Below are 18,550 nucleotides of genomic sequence, written 5' to 3'. Positions count from 1 at the left end.
CGGGTGGAGGCTTCTCTCTCACACTTCCCTTCCTCTTTTCGCAAAGGTAAAGTGCAGTGAGGAGGGGTGGTTTCCAGAGGCGGTTTCCAAGGGCAATCTGCGGATTTACACCGTCGTCCCCTGGTGTTGCCACCAAGATAAAGCAGTTCGGTCTCGTCTTCTTGGCGTTTCCGTTCGACCCTTGTAAAGATCGATCTGTTTCGGTTTCTTTCCGCTTTCTTTACCGAGCTCGCTGCGTACTGTAGTCAAGTGGAGATTGGTCCAAAGTAATGCGTCGTCGTTCGGCTTGCTCTTTTTTTTGGATTATTCTGATTTTGTTCTGTCTTTACTCTTTTGGTTTTAGTGTTGGGATTCGGTTATTGTCGTACTCGTAGAATAGCGTTCTTTGGGGAAGAACGTGATGTGAATTAGTGTGCTTGTTGATTCCCTTTTTGTGGAGTCAGATAGGGTGAAAGAGCGTTGCCTGGGGTGAACGTGCTGTGATTTAGTCTCTGATACTGTAGATCTGCGATTCTGGCACAAACGGGCACAGATCTTTTAGCAGGCCGCTTACTTGTTTGGTTTTGATTTTTCCTGAGGGTTATGGCACAATGCAAATGTCTATGTTTGGTTTAGTTGTGTAATCATATATGTGATAACGTCTCCTCTTCGTTTCCGCAGTTAGTTTATGATCATTCATTTCCTACTGTGATTTATTTTTCATCTCTAGGTTGGGATATGTGGTAGTTTTACCATTGGAATGCTTTCTCTTTCTGTTTCTTTTGTGGTGTTCGTTATGTATTACTTGTTAATTAAATGTTGCAAATGAAGTATCTGTTTTAAGTTATTTTCGTATTTGATAATCATATACATTCTTTTCTGGCAAATGGATCAGACTTAATCAACTTCTTACCATCTGTTGTTCCACATGTATGAGAATTGACAGTTCGACTTAGTTAGATGCCTTTATGGGTTAAGTAATGATGTTTTAGAACCTCGATGCACAATTTCTATTTTAAATTGTTTAATTTATGTTCTGAATAAATCACAAAGCATTTTGTACTGTTAAGTTCTTGCATTATAGAAAATAGATCCTTATAAGTCGCATAGTTTACGCATCCTCAAGTTTTAAAATTTTAGGATTTGGACTTGCCGTCGAAGATTCCAAATTTATAGCTATTGATTTTATCCATTTTATAGTTTATGCAATTAGCATTTCTATGTTGTCCAGACTATAGAAAACAGTTCCCTTCAATGGTTCAATGCACCCATTATGTTCAGCGAATGAAGCATTTTCAAAAGATACGATACAGTATCCCTTAAAATTTGTTGCTGTTTCTGTGAAACCTTTTAATATTATTTCAGATGTATTCCATGTGCTAATTTGGAATCTTCCTTGTACTGTATTTTCTATGATTCTGTAATCATTTATTGGTGTTCATGCCATCAACATCCCCCATATGGTGCTTGTTGCTTCAACTTGAGATATATGCCAATTTGTGTCATGCTGCTGATTTTTAGTTTACTGAATCCTTTTTATTTTCATCTTTTTCCAATATTAGATTCATCCAGTTTTCTGGTTGTTGAAGGCAAAACCAATAGGATAGGCATCATTTATTTCTATGTTGTCCAGACCATGGGAAACTATTCGCTGCATGTTCCTGATGGTTCAATGTACCCATTATGTTCAACGAATGAAGCATACTTAAATTATAAGATACAGTACCCATTGAAATCTGCTCCTGTTTCTGTGAAAAATTTAAATATCATTTCAGATGTACTCAATTTGCTAATTTGGAAACTTCCTTATACTGTTATTTTATAGGATTTTGTAATCATATACAGGTATGCTGTTAATGTCCTCCATAGGTGCTTATTGCTTTCGCATAATATATGCCAAATATGTACAATTCCTGCCTTTTTTAGTTTAGTAAATCTTCTTTGATTTTCGTCCCTTTTCAACATTGGAGTCCATCTATTTTTTAAATAGATCCAGGTTTCTGGTTGTTGAAGGAAAAACCAATAGGATGGACATCATTCTATGTTGTCCTGACCATAGGAAACCATTCGCTGTATGTTCCTGATGGTTCAATGTACCTATTATGTTCAACGAATGAAGCATATTTATAGTATAAGATACAATACCCCTTGAAATCTGCTCTTGTTTCTGCAAAACGTTTAAATATCAATTCAGATGTACTCAATGTTCTAATTTGGAATCTTCCTTTGGAATCTTTGTTTCAAACTTGCTTGTCTCGGTCAGTTAGGGCCTTCCCATTTACGATTTTCAGTTTGAATATAGATTTTTCTACTATTCGTTCCATTTGATCTTTTTCATTCATCATTGTTAAGCCCAAAGTTCATAGATGACATCCTTATGCAGCTGATGACATGGTGAGAAAACACAGAACCGAAGGTTCTGCTGGTGAGAGCTCAGAATCTCATGAGACAGGTGGCAACAGTGCACGAGCAGAACCCCAGTGGCCATCAGATAGGGGTCCTGCTCCACAGCAGCAGGGAGGTGCTGCAGGAAGGGGTTGGGCTCCATCCAGTCCTCAACAAACCCAGCAAGGTGGTCGTGGTGGCAGGAGATATTACCAAAGTCGAGGTGGCCAACCACAACCTCATGATGCTCAGCAGCCAGGTGCACCATCTCAGTATCAGGGCCGGGGTAGTTCTCAGCCCAGAGGTGGAATGCCGCCTCAGCAACAGTATGGTGGACGCCGGGGTGGCCGTGGTGTTTCTGGAGGACGTGGGTCTGGCCCCTCAGCTGCAGGTCTATCAAGGCCGCCAGCTCCCGAGCTGCACCAAGCAACACAATCTCCTTATCAAGCTACCCAAGCAGCTCCATTGAAGCCCAGTTCATCACGACAGCCAGAGTTTTCTGCTACTGAGGTTGCAGAACAATTTCAACAGCTTTCTGTTCACGGGGAAGCTTCCAGTCAAGCAATCCAGCCTATGCCAGCATCTTCAAGCAAGTCAATGAGATTTCCAGTGCGCCCTGGTAAAGGTACCTTTGGCATCAAATGTGTGGTGAAGGCAAATCACTTTGTTGCTGAACTACCTGACAAAGACCTTCACCAGTATGATGTGAGTTTTCCCTGTTCCGTCTCGAATAATGGTTTAATATGTATGTGCCTCTTTCTCATGCCTTAATATTATCCTGTGATGGTTAATTACTTCATTAGGTATCAATTATGCCTGAAGCTACATCACGTGGTGTCAATCGTGCTTTGATGGAACATCTAGTCAAATTATATAGGGAAGCTTATCTGGGAGGACGTCTTCCAGTGTATGATGGCAGGAAGAGTCTTTATACAGCTGGCCCATTGCCATTCACATCTAGAGAGTTTCATATCAGTCTAGACAATGAGGATGATGGGTCGGGCATGGAAAGGTCTTCTATTTGATCCATTGATATGCCTGTTTTTGATTTAATTTTGGTGGTGGTACGATCCATTAATATATATTTTCATCTTGCAGGCGACATAGGACGTTTCGGGTTGTTATCAAGTTAGCAGCTCGTGTCAACCTACACCGTCTTGAGATGTTTCTAGCCGGGAGGCAGGCTGATGCTCCCCAAGAAGCATTGCAAGTTCTCGATATTGTGCTTGGTGAACTTCCTACTGCAAGGTAATAAATAGTGCCTCTATACCATGGTAATTGATTCAATATTTTTATTATCAAAGATTTGAGGTGATTTATTCTTTATGGTCTGCAGATATGTGCCAGTTGGTCGGTCCTTTTATTCACCTGATATAGGGACAAGGAAACAACTTGGCGAGGGACTAGAAAGTTGGCCAGGTTTCTATCAGAGCATTCGTCCAACACAGATGGGCCTCTCTCTAAATATCGGTACTGGTAACCCATTTCTCTGATTCTCAATTTACCCATAGGTACTTTTGAACCTGTGCTGTTATTGGAGAAGGCAGGCAAATGATGCTGGAAAAATATATTCAAAAAATCAAGTCAAACATGTAACTAAAAGTAATCTGTGGTTTTTATCATCTGGAGAACCCAGAGCATGTGTGGCTATTAGGTGATCATACAATTTACTAAAAGTATATTTTCTAGATTTTGTGGTGAAGCAGATTTACTTGTTGCAAGTCTGTGACAGAATAGAATTCTGCAACTATGTTGCTTTATGTGTTTTTATTAAGTTGTCTTTATATTATTCATAGGTGGCCACGAAAAGAGACCTGATTTTCTGTTGCAGTATTTAATATCCTGATTTGTGTTTGTAGAGGTCAGAGAATAATTTACACCTCACAATTCAGTCTGAAGATAGAAGATGGATGTAGAAAATATGATTTACCAGATGAAAATTAGCTTTTTATGCCTTGGTAGACTAATTACAAGTTTGACATTATAGATTCCCCACTTTTTAGAATTCAGTTGGTTTATGCTGAGCTTTTTACTTAATTTCTTGTACTGCTAGAGGGCCAATAATTTTATATATGGTACTAACGGATGAGTATGTAGCGCATTTGATGTGCTCTAGAGCATTACTTCATTTTCTGAGACAGAAAGGCTTGTGCATATCCTTGTCTCATAAACTGGTGCATTAAAAAAATGTACAACATTTGGCTGGTTTAAACATTCTTGATGTGGTCTTAATTTTAACACATGCATGTTAGAGTTTCTATTTTGATGTGCAGATGTTGCTTCGTAGTATGGTCCTGTAAATTTACTTTCTGGTGCAGATATTTCCTCCACAGCTTTCATTGAGCCACTACCAGTCATTGACTTTGTCGCTCAGCTTCTTAATAGGGATGTTCAATCAAGACCACTTTCTGATGCTGACCGTGTGAAGGTTTGGTTTCAATGATTTTTTATTTTCTCGAGTACCTCTCTTTTTCCTGGGTAGTGGAGAGAACTCATAATGGAGAACCTTTTTTTCTTATATTTGCAAACATACTTGGTAGTTTGTGATAAAAAACAGTTTTTTGGAAGGTGGTCTTTTCTTTTGATCCTTTTAGCGGAGGCAAAGTTGTCTTGGTTTACTTCATGTGTCTCTTAAGAAAAAACTCTTTCACTTTCTGTGTTACCTATATTTGTGACTTCCACACACCTCAATTTATCCTGTTTCATTGATTATTTGTAGCTATGCACTTTCTCAGTCAGAGTCAGCCAGCATTTTATTTTTAAAATAATGAAAATGTTGTTCAAGTTTATGGCAGCTCTATTATATCACTTTTTAATTATTTATGCTACTTCAGATAAAAAAGGCTTTAAGAGGTGTGAAGGTTGAGGTCACTCATCGTGGCAATATGCGCAGAAAATATCGCATATCTGGTTTAACATCACAGGCAACCAGGGAGCTCACGTGAGGAACTACTTTTGTGTTTATTGATTTAGTTCATTTTATCCTCTTTATTATGCAAAATATACCGTTAAATTATCATGAAAACATTGTTTATATATTGATTTCTGCGATGATTCTTATACATTTCAAATTTTGTCCTGGAATTTTTGGAATGGCAGTTTCCATGTTGATGAAAGAGGTACAATGAAGTCTGTTGTGCGGTATTTCCAAGAGACTTATGGTTTTGCCATCCAACACTTGAGTTTGCCTTGCTTGCAAGTTGGAAATCAACAGAGGCCAAATTATTTACCCATGGAAGTGAGCTATTGTTATTATAATATGCTTTTTGTCTTGTATGATGCATTTCATCTATATATTTATATATATTCATTTGATCTATATTTTAAGTTTAGTGTTGTGCTTATAAAGTTTTAGACCTTCAAAAATGCATGTTCAATTTTTATAATTGTTTGTAGGTATGCAAGATTGTGGAGGGGCAGAGATATTCTAAGAGGTTGAATGAGAAGCAAATCACTGCTCTTCTAAAGGTGACATGCCAACTTCCTCGAGATCGGGAGCTTGACATCATACAGGTTATTTATTTTCACCTCAATGATTATGCTATTCATTATCTTTTCTTGTCTTTCAGAATCTTTAGTTATAGAACCACAGTTCAAAACTAAGTTCATCATCATTGTCAACTGCACCACTTGGAACCCTCACAACTCAAGGTCTTTATGCAATATGCCAAGAATGTTTAGGTTACTTCAAGTCTCTGTACATTTTTCTCAAGTTGCAAAGGCTGAATTTTAGCTCTTGATGTTGGAGGACAACATTTTCTTGCATTCTACTTCTTTATCGTTATTTTCTTTCTTCCGTCAGAACCCTTGAGCTACTGTACTTTCAGTTTTCATTTTCATACTACGTTTGGATGGTGTGGTTCGCATGGCATAGAGCTGTGAATGGGCTGGGATAATTCCATTATGTGGGGTCACATGTGGAATGGGAGGGTAGGATAGTAATAATAATGGTACTTATGACTTGATTTTCCAACAAGATCTGTTACTGCTCAGCAAAACCTTGCTGCTAAGAATTGGGCCTGGGTTGGGCAGGCTGATGGAGCCAGGCAGTTTGCAAATTGTTTATAGTTGGTTGAATTGAGTTGCATTTAAGCCAAAGGTAGTGTTTGGTTCAGGTACAGGACACTGTTAGATAACCCTTCGGAAAAATAGGAGAGGTGATAGTGAACTCTCAATTGCATGTTCGCAAAGTGAGCCCATTAAAGGGTGAGAGATACTGTGAGTGGGGTTGGGCTATCCTCATTTTCTGTGGCTTTTGTTTCTTATAATCAATATCAGAGCACCACCAAATTAATGCATAAATTCTCAGTGTTTTCCTTTTTCATCCCTGTATTTGGGTTACTGAAACAAATGGTAAGGTGACATATGATTGACCTGAGCTTGTTTTGACTTGCTTCCAGCTCAGATTCCTAGCACAGACACGACAAGTGAAGATTTGGGTTAAATGAGATTAAATCAGACCCTATGGGTTTTGATGAAGATTACCAGTCATACATGATGATATTCTTTCATTTATTTTCATTTAGTTATTCATATTGCGTTACTTGTTCATGAGTCACCATTGAACTCTACTCTATGTTTAGAAACCTGTATAGATACAGAATGAAACTGCTATGTATGTCTAAAAGGAATTTAGAACATTCATAATGATTATTGTATTTCACTCGTCATTCTTTTACAGACAGTTCATCACAATGCATACCATGAAGATCCTTATGCTAGAGAATTCGGGATCAGGATCAGTGAGAGACTTGCATCAGTTGAGGCTCGTGTTCTGCCGGCTCCTTGGGTAAATGGGAACACAATTTAATTTCATGTTATTAGCATCTACATTGAGATTACTGAGGGGTGCAAGACATGTCTCTATCACAAACAACTATCACAGCTTGCTGTTTGTGGATTAGGCTAAATTTGAGAGTGACTGATTGCATCATTTTGATTGTGCAGCTTAAGTACCACGACACCGGTAGAGAGAAGGATTGCTTGCCAAGAGTTGGCCAGTGGAACATGATGAATAAGGTATTGCATTAGACTGCTCTCTTAGTCTTTTTTGGTCATTAAGCCTGCAGCTCCTCTGTGTTGATTCTGCTATTAGTATTATATGCTTGCATCCATTGATCATACTAAAATACACTTCTAGCATCGTTGACGAATATATTTTTTCTTTTTTACGTATGTGTGTCCATGCATTGAAAAATTTAGAATATATTATCTGCTAGAGGCTGAAAGTGCGAGCACCATTGCTCATATGTTAGCCATTGGATACTTCTGTGTTAATGTCTATTCAATGAAGAGAATCTGAAAATGTAATGATTCTTTGAGATTCCTTTTTTAGATGTTACTCAATCATTTCTGTTTATTCACTACTATAGTCATCTGGTATCATTTTAGCCTTCTGCATGTTATTTGTTAGTTGTGGAATGGTTTCTGCATCGAGCTGTGCATTTTTCATACAGTCTTGTTATTTTTCTGATATTATCTACTTGTGTTGCTTACAATTTCGCTTGTTTGGCAAATTGTAGAAACTGGTGAATGGTGGGAGAGTGAACAACTGGACATGTATCAGTTTTGCACGGAATGTTCAAGAAAATGTTGCTCGTGGATTTTGTCGTGAGCTTGCTCAGATGTGCCAGATATCTGGAATGGTATGTTCTTGATCGTTATTTTTTGGAACACATTATAATTTCCATTCATTGCCTTGTATATGATGTAAAACATTTTTGCAGGAGTTTGCTCTAGAACCTGTACTTCCTCCCTTGAGTGCTAGGCCTGATCATGTGGAAAGAGCTTTGAAGGCACTCTATCATGACGCAATGAACATACTCCAACCTGAGGGCAAAGAACTTGATTTGCTCATTGTAATATTGCCCGATAGTAATGGTTCTCTTTATGGTATGCTGTTATGCACCTAGTCTTGATTTCTGCAACATAATGACATTGCTATGCTAGTTAATCAGTCTAAGCGTACCTTCTTTTCAGTTTGATCCCTGCTTCTCACTTTCCCAATGTTCTCTGATGTACAAGTGTTATAATGACAGGTGATTTGAAGCGGATATGTGAGACGGATCTCGGTTTAGTTTCACAGTGTTGTTTGACTAAGCATGTTTTCAAGATAAGTAGGCAGTATCTAGCCAATGTTGCTCTTAAAATAAATGTGAAGGTTGGTAGCTGAGCTTGTGTTATCTGTTCCCTCTTTCCTATCACTGAGCCCTGAAGAATATTTTTATGAATAGGTTGGTGGCAGGAACACGGTTCTTATGGATGCCTTGTCAAGGCGTATACCATTTGTCAGTGACCAACCTACTATTATATTTGGTGCTGATGTCACGCATCCTCATCCTGGAGAGGATTCTAGCCCCTCTATTGCAGCTGTAAGTTCTTTTGCTGTGATGTTTTATCTGGATATTAATTCTTACCTTGGTTCCATTTGCTCTTCAGGTTGTAGCTTCTCAAGATTGGCCTGAGGTGACAAAATATGCAGGATTAGTATGTGCTCAGGCCCATCGACAAGAATTAATTCAAGATCTCTTTAAAGTCTGGCAGGATCCTCAGCGTGGAACTGTCACCGGTGGCATGATCAAGTATGAATAGCTTATTAATCTATAGCCAGCTCTACAGAATTTGTTGGTTTTTCTTTCCCTGTATTTGTTGTTGAGCTAAGAAAATCATCTCATACCTTATGGGCTATGCAGAGAGCTTCTTATTTCCTTTAAGAGAGCTACCGGACAGAAGCCTCAGCGAATTATATTTTACAGGTATGCATTTAAGAAATTTCTTGCCTATTAATATTTTTTGTTATGATACAAACTCACAGATGGTCCTGTCTTTCCAGGGATGGAGTGAGTGAGGGACAATTCTATCAAGTTCTACTTTATGAACTTGATGCAATCAGAAAAGTAGGATATCTGGTCTCCATAGATGTTATTATTACAGTGCTATCATTTTTAAACTTCTTTTTCGTTGATGTCTCAGGCATGTGCCTCTCTAGAACGAAATTATCAGCCACCAGTGACTTTTGTGGTCGTTCAAAAACGTCACCACACTAGGCTGTTCGCCAATAATCACAATGATCATCGCTCAGTGGATAAGAGTGGAAACATTTTACCTGGTTAGCCACATTGTGTTGCCAGCAGTTGTTCTGTTTTATTCTTTCTTTCATTATTATGACTTTGTTTGATCTTCAATGTTGATTTTGATATGTTATTTGTTTACCCTTGGAAATTCTAGGGACTGTTGTTGATTCTATGATCTGCCACCCTACCGAATTCGACTTCTACTTGTGCAGCCATGCTGGCATCCAAGTAAATTTCTCCTCATCACAATTTATCTATGTTATATGCATTTATTTCTTTATTTGCAATTTTGGGGACCTATCTGTGGTGGCAAGATCTGACCATATTGAATCGAACATGAAGGGCACAAGCCGTCCTGCACATTACCATGTCTTGTGGGATGAGAACAATTTCACAGCTGATGCCTTGCAAACTCTGACGAACAACCTCTGTTACACGTAAGATTCTATCCCTTTAATCATCCACCTTCAGTGCTGTTATGCACTAACTAGTTATCCATATGAGATTTAACCTTTATTATTACTGTGCAGTTATGCGAGGTGCACGCGCTCTGTATCTATCGGTATGTCTGCCTTGCATTCTCTCTCTCTCTAAATTTCCCCATGGCTGAATCGTTCTACGGTTTTCTGAACAGTGCCACCGGCATATTATGCTCATCTAGCTGCTTTCCGTGCCCGGTTTTACATGGAGCCGGAGACATCTGACAGTGGTTCAATGACAATTGGGGCGACTGCTGGACGTGGTGCTTCTGCTAGCGGACTGAGGACTCCAGTTAGCGCAGCCGTGAAACCTCTTCCAGCACTGAAGGAGAACATCAAGAGGGTCATGTTTTATTGTTAAGCCTACAAAACCCCCTCTGACTTGTATCGCTTCCAACTTCTGTGGTTCCTTTATGTTGACTTTTCCTTGTTCATCATCGCACACGTTCAACTTGGACTTCGTATCTGCCATAATATAATCGAGAAATCCTTCCTTGATCTCTGTCTTCTCCGGCTTTTCACCGTTTTCAGGTTCTATCTTCTCAACTTTCTATTTTTATTCTGGAATCTCTTTTTTCACATTGTTTTCTTTCCCCAGTGGACTGCTTCGAAGTCGTAGCATAGCCATCAATCTACTTGTCCTTATGTGGCCACTGGGAGTACGTCTGCACAGGGATGCATGTGCTGCAGATGGGCATGCACGTCTTCTACAACATAGGATTCTCCTCCCAATGGACCCCTTGTTGTTCGACGGTTTGCCCGCCCGCCCGCTTGCTGTGTTTCCGCACGATGTGCCTCTCACACCGATCGAGTGCGCAACAGTGTTGTGACATCGTGTCTTGTGTAAAGCTATTTCAGTCGTTCGATTGTATAGTAAACACGCTCATAAGTTCATGAAACAGTCAGCAGTCAGCATACGGCCAAACAACGGATAGGCTTACAACGAGCAGATGATGATTTGGTCACGCAATTGTTGTAAAGCCATGGCGTGCACTGTTGTTGTTCTCCATGTGAACCGACTGGATAGGATCACGTGTTCTCTTATTACCAGCAAATTCACAGTAAAAGAGGGAGAGAGAAGAAATAATTAATCCTATTATTAATTTGATGAATTTACATCGCTAATTCAGTCAGTATACCTTTGTCTTTAAAATAATTTAAGCTCCAATTGTTCATAAAATATGGATCACAATCTTTCGCATTTAAGATTGGTTTTGATATACAAATCTTATTAATTTGAAGAACTTAAATCTCATATATAAATCCATATATCGGGAGAGACAGAATTCAGTCACAGTCAGTAGCGACTTGCCGAATGAGAGAGAGAGAGAGAGAGAGAGAGAGAGAGCGAAACATGCCCTTCTTTTGCGTGTCCGGAAGGACGATCGACATGACTCGTCAGTCCAATCCTGTTGATCCAAGACGAAGCACGCGACGTCCCGCCTTCCCACGCCCGGCTAAATGTAGCAAACAGTTCCAATGCCCACGGAGCAGCGTGCGGCCACGGCGCCGGGGACGAGCCTTCGCGGTCGTCGCTGACGAGGTGCCGACGACAAACAGGTGGTGGGCGAAAACAGCAGCGTCAGGCTAAAGACCACGAGAAGAGCTAAAACCACCGCCCGCCCCGCAGCGGTACTCAACATGTGGCCTGGAGTTTCCGAAGGCTGCGACGATAAATCTCCTCTTCTTCTATCGGCACAAACATTCTTCTCGTGCAAGATGAAGTCTGCAGTACAAGCTGCATGCACTAGGCAACGGGGTTTGGACTCCTCAGTCGTCGCGCCCACATGCACGGAAGCACATGACGAGCTCTTGCACCGCAGCACTCTGCGAGCGCGCGCGAGGGAGAGAGAGACGACGGAAAGGTGTATGATGATATGCTCGTTTAAGCAAGAAACACAACGTACTGACCGACTGCTTACTTCTATCTATCAACCCACCCTTTTGTCATCATTTATCGTGCATTCTACTTGTTTATGATGATTCACTTCTCTTCCATTTTCCACCCGCCTTCCAAAAAGAATCTATTTGATTCTAAACTATTTATGGATAAATAAATTGACCTCTAATGAAAAGTCAACCCTAAGTTTTCGATTTTAAGGTGTCTTTTCTATTCTCTTTGATTATGATGCCAACTATTTTTTAAGAATTTTAGTAATATATTTAACTAAAAAGCACAAAATATATTGATCAAGAAATAGAGAGCAAGGAAGGAATCACCTAAAACCATAATTGGGAACCAAGAAGACTCCCATCACCGAAGTCCTACAACACTTGCTAAGCAACAATAACAACAACAGCAGCTTTATCTTCGAATGACCAAGTTGAAGCCACACACCTAATAAGCTTCTCTTCTTCCTCTGCCGCCTACGGGTTGCTCCTCCTTGAAAGAAGACTCCCATCACCGTAAGGTAGACGACAAGAACCTGACTTCGTTTCTGAGTCCACAGTGGCCATGGGGATGCCGAGCTGCCGTTCTGGCTGCGCCATCCCTCCCCCCTGCAGGCTTCTCATCATGCTGCCGACCCCAAGGAAGTCTCTGGTTAGCCTGTCGGATCCTCCCATGGCACCCGACGATGGATTGCGGTGCAGCTTGTCCTCGTCCATGCCGCACAAGCCCGGATTGAATCCACCCAAAGCAGCAGTCTCCGTGTCATTCCCACCGCCAAATATGCCGCTGCTTCCGTTCGCCAGCGAGTGCATAAGGTTTTGGAGGTGGTTCTCGTTCTCCACTTGTGTTCTTGAGCTCTCTCCGAGGCCGCTGCTCTTGGAATCGTCTCTAAGGCTTGCGTGCTTCGAACCCCCGGCGGCGGAGTACGTGATTCCGAAGCACCCGCGGCTGGACGTTGCGCCCATTTGCGCGGCCTTCTGAAGCAACGCAGTGGCGGACATCTGCGGAGCTGCGGATTCGCTGTGTAATGAGGAGGTGAGCAGGGACGACATGTTCATGTCGATGTTGTTGCTCATGAGATTCCCAGCGAACAGCGTCGCTGCTTGCTCGTCGGTGTTCATGCAACTGCGGCTGTTGGAGAAGAAACCCAGGTTGAAGAGGTTCCCAGCTGCGGCGGCAGCGGATGATGGTGAGCAGGAGGCGTTGGTGTTGGTCGGCATGTTCTGGAGAAACGGGGAGTCTCCATTGAGCTCCTGGCTCGAGCCGCCGCCGGGATAAAAGGGCGTGGGTTGAGGCGGAGGTGGTGGACGGAAGGCCGAAGCGGTCAAGTGGTCGAACTGCGTTGCACCGCCGCCGCCGCCGCCGCCGAGGCGGAGGAGGTCAACAGCTGAGGTCTGCAACGAGCAGAGCTGCGAATTCACCTGAGGAAGCCCGGAGCTGATGCCGCTGTTCCCGTACAAGTCGATGCCGCTCGGAACCCGTGCGCTTTCTTGTGCCAACGCGTCGCAGAAGGCTCTGTGGGTGATGAAGCTGTCACGCCTGCAACAATCGCCGGATGAAGAAGCAATTAGTGCCAATGCAAGAAGAATAGCTTAATTCGGAATCGTCCTGCATCAATGCAATGCCCGATGCATCAATTACATCGATCAATCGACGCAATGATGCGTCATAATTGCTCATAGCAATCATCTCGTAGAAAATGTGAGTCATCTCATGGCGACCAATTTCCAGAGCAATGTGATCAGCTCAATCGGTATCCACCCCCACCTGTGGTGCTCACTCATATTAGAACAAGCTCAGTGACTGGTACACACACCTCAAGCTTTGGGAGAAGAAGAACGATGTGTGGTCAAATCCAAATGACAAATTTTACGAGACGGTCAGAACCTGCAGCACCGAATATCTCCAAATCACAACCCAACAAAGCAACCTGTCAAGCTTTGCCTCCATGTCACCACGTGAATGGGAGAGAGAGAGAGTGTGATGAGCTTGGCGTTCGTCTCGAGGACGGAAAGATGAGTGCCTTTTCTGGAATCCCGACGACCATGGCAGTTTGGTTCCATTGTGACCATTCACGAGGGAGCAGTTCTCCTCCCTGATCCACAGATCTTTGTTCTGCAAACCCTAACCCTAAACCTACTAGCTCAAGAAACCCTGATTGCCATGGCGCGTGCGAGGGTGTGTGCGTGTGAGTGAGTGCAGGTGCGAGATGAGTGAGACCTGCGGCGACACGACGGCGATGAGGATGATGGGGTGGACGGTGAATTGACTGGATGGATGGATGGAAGGAAGGATGCATGCATGTAGAACCTGGAGAAGAGGGTGCCGCAGTCGCAGCGGTATTCGCGGGTGCCGCAGGTTTTGGAGTGCGCCTTCCAGTCCGACTGCACGGCGTAGCGCTTGGAGCACTTGTCGCACTTCCACTTCTTCTCGCCGTGCTTGCGGCAGTAGTGCTTCTTGATGCCGGTGAGGTCGCCGAGGGCGCGCGAGGGGTCGTGGTGCACGCACGTCGGCTCCGGGCAGAGGTAAACCCGGCGGCGCGCCTCCTTGGGGTTCTTCTGCTTCAGCTTCCACGGCAGGTTGTGGCCGCGCCGGTGCAGCTGCAGGTTCTGCTCCCGCTGGAACCCCTTGTTGCAAACCTCGCACACGAACCGGTTCGTGGCCAGCAGCGTTCTCGGCGACAAAGCTATGACCTCCGCGTCCGGGTCTGCAGTTTCGATCGACTCAGTGAGTCAGGAATCAATCGAAAAGGCGAAGCAAGTGAAGGGATATTAGGCTACATGGATTCCCAGGGAGCTTCCTCTTCTTCTTTGGCGGGGGAGCCGCAGGTTGGGCGGGCAAAGGCTGCTGCTTCGGCTGCGGCGGTTGCTTGCCGTACTCATCCTCCTCCTCTCTAACTCCAAAGAGAGGTACCGACGACGAGGCCGCTGCCATCTTCTCGACCGAAGCAGCAAAACAACAGTGACCTTTTCGGACTCTGATGACAGTCGTGTTGTTGGTGTCTTCTCCCTCGGCAGTCACACACCACTGTTCGTATTTGGTGTCTGTCAAGGATCACTGACCAGTCCAGATTAGAGCCACAAAACAACCCCTCGCTAGCCAACACAGAATCATGTGCTCTCCTTATTGTTACGCTAAATTAGATCTAAGAGGCAGGAGGAGAAAACAGGAAGAGCCCAAATCTAAGTACACAGGTTGTGGATCTACAACACCCAAGAGACAGTCTTAACCAAAAGCCTCCAAATTCCACCCCCTGACTCTCTTACTGTCTCTGCTAGAGAACAAAGCGGTCTTGGAATCCAAACAAACAGTTGCACTCAAATGACGAGTATAAAAGGGGATGAGAGGAGTAAAGATGGAACAAAACAAGGAGGCATGGGAGGGCGAGACAGAGAGAGAGAGAGAGAGAGAGAACTCGAAAGAAGAAGAAGAAAGAAAAAAACCTCCGCCCTTCCCTTTCTCCTCGTCTATCTTCTTCTTCTACTCGTCCTTCGGTGGAGAGAGAGAGAGAGAGAGAGAGAGAGAGAGAGGAGTTCCTTGTCACACTTTTCCTTCTCGTCTTCACCGCGAAGGATTGGCCGTTTCTTCGTTCCCCATCTCTTCTTGCTTGCGCCTTTACACCACAAACAAATGAAGAATAATCTACCGGCGTTTACATGAATGAATTGGATGAGGGAGAGAGAGAGAGAGAGTGGTGCAGTTGACGCAGCAACGGTGTCGCCATGCGGCGAGGAGCGGGCCCCGCGGGACTGTAGAGCTTACACCCTCCCATCTCCTTTGCTGGGTTGGTGTCCCCTTCACGTCTACGCAGAGGACAAAAGCCAGCCTCTCCATCCCTCCCCATTCTTACACCATATTGGTAACTTGAGCTCCTTCCTACTTCGAACGACTGTTGTGCGTCACCAATTATATATACAAGTATTTATGCGCAATATTAAGTAGAAACACTTATTTCCTTCTAAATTAGTATATATTCTTTTACAAAGATAAATAATAAAGACCAGACATGATCCTAATATTTTGTTGTCTAACATCCAATTTTCGAACCACCCTCAACCACAAATGAATTAATTATCGGATGAAATTAGTATTTTATATGTTTTTTTTTAAAGTATTTATAGTTTTTATTCGAAGATGCATAGTGGTGGGAGGGGAATCTATGACAAAAAAATAATAAAGTTCTATTGGGAAATTTGATTTCTATGACTCCTCTCTCTCTCACACACACACACACATACACACACAGAGACTTAGCAAAAGATTTTGTCTAAACTTTCATAATTATGAGTGCATACGCATCCGCGAATCATGTCAACCGAAATTGGATTAAGAAACTTCTATATAAAAATATTTGTGATGTATGTATAAAATAAAGGAATTCATAACACAAGTTAGGGAGTAGGGATCAGATTATGGGATAAGAAGAACTTTGATTGCATGTCAGTCAAGCCAAAGAGTCGATTATCAATCTTGGTCTTTTGTTTTTTTGGGATTCATTAGTCCTTTGACCAATTTATTTCCACACTACAATTAACTCCACTCTTTTGGTCTCTCTTCATGTAATGTAGGAATCCAAAAGAATGTGATGGATGAATAAGATCAAGTTAGGGGAGCAAGTAGACCTTTCTTCCCCCTAGTTTTTCTCTCTTGGTCACCTGCTCTTATTCCATGGCATGGTTAAGCATATGAGGTTTAGAATTTGATCTTGGTTATGAAGATAATTACTGCATGGCACTAATTATGGTGGGTGGAGTCAGTAGGTATCAACTCAAAACCTTTTGTTCTTGTCCACAAGAGCTTGTTCTTTGCCCACTTGGATCTCTCTTCCTTCTTCCTACTACACTGACAACTAGTTTAAAGGTAAGAACTTGAGGGAGTGAGAGAGAAAACCTTCCTTTACTTTATTTACTACATGAAGAATTGACTCTTTGTAAAGCAAAGTGATGATGCATTCATTATCAAGGAAGAGGGAGCTTAGATCTCTCATCTCAATGTCAATGTTTGTTGGATCTAAGAACACATTACCAAAGGCATGCTGACTCCTTTCTCTGAGCAGGTTATTGTTGGAGCTATATGACAATGCATTTAATTTCAGACAGCTTGTCTTGTCCTGGTGGAGCTTGTTCCATGATTGTCCTACATTATCCAAGTCAAATTGTCAGTGACATATGAACTCAGTGAAAAGTTAGAGTTACCAACTTCTCTCCTAGTGTTTCACATATGCTACATATTTTAAGCTATTTATTGAGAATATATCTTGTTCATCATTGATCATCTAGCAGCACTAGTGATGATACATTAGGAACATTGGCTGAGGTGATCTATTTGACCAAGTCCATTTATACAATAATAGGAAAAATCAACCCCACTTAAATATAAACATAACATTTGTGTAGATGTTATTATGTACATTATTTAACATAATATTTAAAAAAAAGAAAATTGCATATTAGTAAAATGATATAAAGGATAATTACATGGTAATTTAAACAATAAGATCAATAATGCTTGTCAAAGTCCAAATCTAATCCCCTACATCAATCTTAATTCAATGCTAGCTTACCTTTAATGTGGTGTTCCTTTTAGTACCAAAGCAACCTCATAATGCAACTACTACTACTACTACTACTACTTGATTTTGAAGACACAACATAACCTCTCAAATAGCAAGTGTGTTCATGCAACTATTCATCAACAGTGTGAAAGATAGTGATAACACAAGGACATATGACACTCACAGGAACCTAATACAATTGTTTAGACAATGACATCCAAACCTGAAATTTTGGAATATAAGATCTCCGACAGTTTGATATGTCCCCAACAACTATGAATTCAATCAAGTAGATACAAGTTAGGTGGCTTTTTTTTAAGATAAATCATATGTTGAAGCATTTTGCTTGTTTATATTGTAATGGATTAGATATAAGCATTTGTAAAAAAACAAAAAAATAAAAAAATTCTAAAATTGAGGGTCATTAGTGCTCCTTGTGCTATTTATTTATTTATTGTGTTCTTTCGAACTTAATATTATTGAGAGAGAGGATATATTGGTAGTTATCTATGTCTTACGATATCTAAGTGGCACTCGTTCAGAACATATATATATATATATAATAATAATAATAATAATAATAATTAATGATTGAGTATATTGAAGAAACTATCATTCAAATATATAATTAATAAAATAATTCAAAATTTTTTAATTTCACAAAAGAGATATCCACAATATTCGATTCAAATAAAATAGTATTGCAGATTTCATATTGAAGAACTCAAGGTGGCAAAATTTGAATGGGAGCGTTGAGAGAGAAAAATAAGAAGAAGAATATTTTGTTTATATCTGAATTGTCATTGGTTTGTTATGTAATATTTCGATTTAGTCTCGCATCAAAAATGAATAAATATTAAGATTATCTTTTTATTAACTTCAATTTAAATATTTTATGTTAATGGTTCAAGCTAAATAAATTTAATATATCAATTATCCCATGAAATCAAATCATCACATGAGAACTCATATTTATTTATTTATTTATTTATTTATTTATTTATTTTTGACAATAGACATGAAAGAGGATTGCAAATATTTTCATAAAAATAACAAGATTTAGTGCTAAAATGAGGTAGGAGAATGATGATGAGAACACTAATGTTGAGGATGAATCCATCAACTTTTTCTCTTTCATTCACTACTCCATCTTTGTTTGTTTGTTTGTGCTACATCCACCATTCTCTCT

General features: G+C 41.1%; 2 protein-coding genes across 4 annotated transcripts; one reads left to right on the top strand and one right to left on the bottom strand.

Moving 5' to 3' along the window:
- LOC135584169 (protein argonaute 1B-like) lies at positions 1-10,414 on the top strand. 3 transcript variants are annotated; one of them, XM_065173335.1, is made up of 23 exons: positions 1-266; positions 2,363-3,069; positions 3,168-3,376; positions 3,463-3,612; positions 3,701-3,834; positions 4,683-4,792; positions 5,199-5,305; positions 5,464-5,602; positions 5,761-5,877; positions 7,046-7,153; positions 7,312-7,383; positions 7,887-8,009; positions 8,091-8,256; positions 8,403-8,524; positions 8,598-8,735; positions 8,803-8,945; positions 9,057-9,119; positions 9,197-9,260; positions 9,337-9,472; positions 9,592-9,665; positions 9,780-9,874; positions 9,968-9,999; positions 10,072-10,414. In XM_065173335.1, the coding sequence occupies exons 2-23, from the start codon at positions 2,371-2,373 to the stop codon at positions 10,275-10,277; spliced, it is 3,207 nt and encodes a 1,068-aa protein (XP_065029407.1). In that variant the 5' UTR covers positions 1-266; positions 2,363-2,370; the 3' UTR covers positions 10,278-10,414. The 3 variants fall into 3 exon arrangements, with proteins under 3 accessions (XP_065029407.1, XP_065029509.1, XP_065029457.1); XM_065173437.1 differs by having other exon boundaries at positions 11-145; XM_065173385.1 differs by having other exon boundaries at positions 15-183.
- A 1,664-nt stretch (positions 10,415-12,078) lies between these two features.
- LOC135652515 (protein indeterminate-domain 5, chloroplastic-like) lies at positions 12,079-14,882 on the bottom strand. Its single transcript, XM_065173525.1, has 3 exons — positions 14,588-14,882; positions 14,118-14,514; positions 12,079-13,346 (listed from the first exon to the last, which is right to left on the bottom strand). The coding sequence occupies exons 1-3, from the start codon at positions 14,739-14,741 to the stop codon at positions 12,284-12,286; spliced, it is 1,614 nt and encodes a 537-aa protein (XP_065029597.1). The 5' UTR covers positions 14,742-14,882; the 3' UTR covers positions 12,079-12,283.
- Positions 14,883-18,550: the final 3,668 nt, after the last annotated feature.

Source organism: Musa acuminata, chromosome BXJ1-1 (genome assembly GCF_036884655.1).
Source record: "Musa acuminata AAA Group cultivar baxijiao chromosome BXJ1-1, Cavendish_Baxijiao_AAA, whole genome shotgun sequence".
NCBI lineage: Eukaryota > Viridiplantae > Streptophyta > Magnoliopsida > Zingiberales > Musaceae > Musa > Musa acuminata.
The sequence above is the reverse complement of the archived record's forward strand: the minus strand, read 5'-3'. Positions and strand labels throughout refer to the sequence as shown.

Bases quoted from the DNA above. Each gene is read 5' to 3' on its own strand.
- LOC135584169 (XM_065173335.1), top strand. From the start codon at position 2,371: ATGGTGAGAAAACACAGAACCGAAGGTTCTGCTGGTGAGAGCTCAGAA. The intron at 8,736-8,802 runs GTAAGTTCTTTT...TTTGCTCTTCAG, and splicing joins CTAGCCCCTCTATTGCAGCT to GTTGTAGCTTCTCAAGATTG. The intron at 10,000-10,071 runs GTATGTCTGCCT...TTTTCTGAACAG, and splicing joins CACGCGCTCTGTATCTATCG to TGCCACCGGCATATTATGCT.
- LOC135652515 (XM_065173525.1), bottom strand. From the start codon at position 14,741: ATGGCAGCGGCCTCGTCGTCGGTACCTCTCTTTGGAGTTAGAGAGGAG. The intron at 14,515-14,587 runs GTAGCCTAATAT...TCGAAACTGCAG, and splicing joins GAAGCTCCCTGGGAATCCAT to ACCCGGACGCGGAGGTCATA. The intron at 13,347-14,117 runs GTTCTACATGCA...CGATTGTTGCAG, and splicing joins TGCGGCACCCTCTTCTCCAG to GCGTGACAGCTTCATCACCC.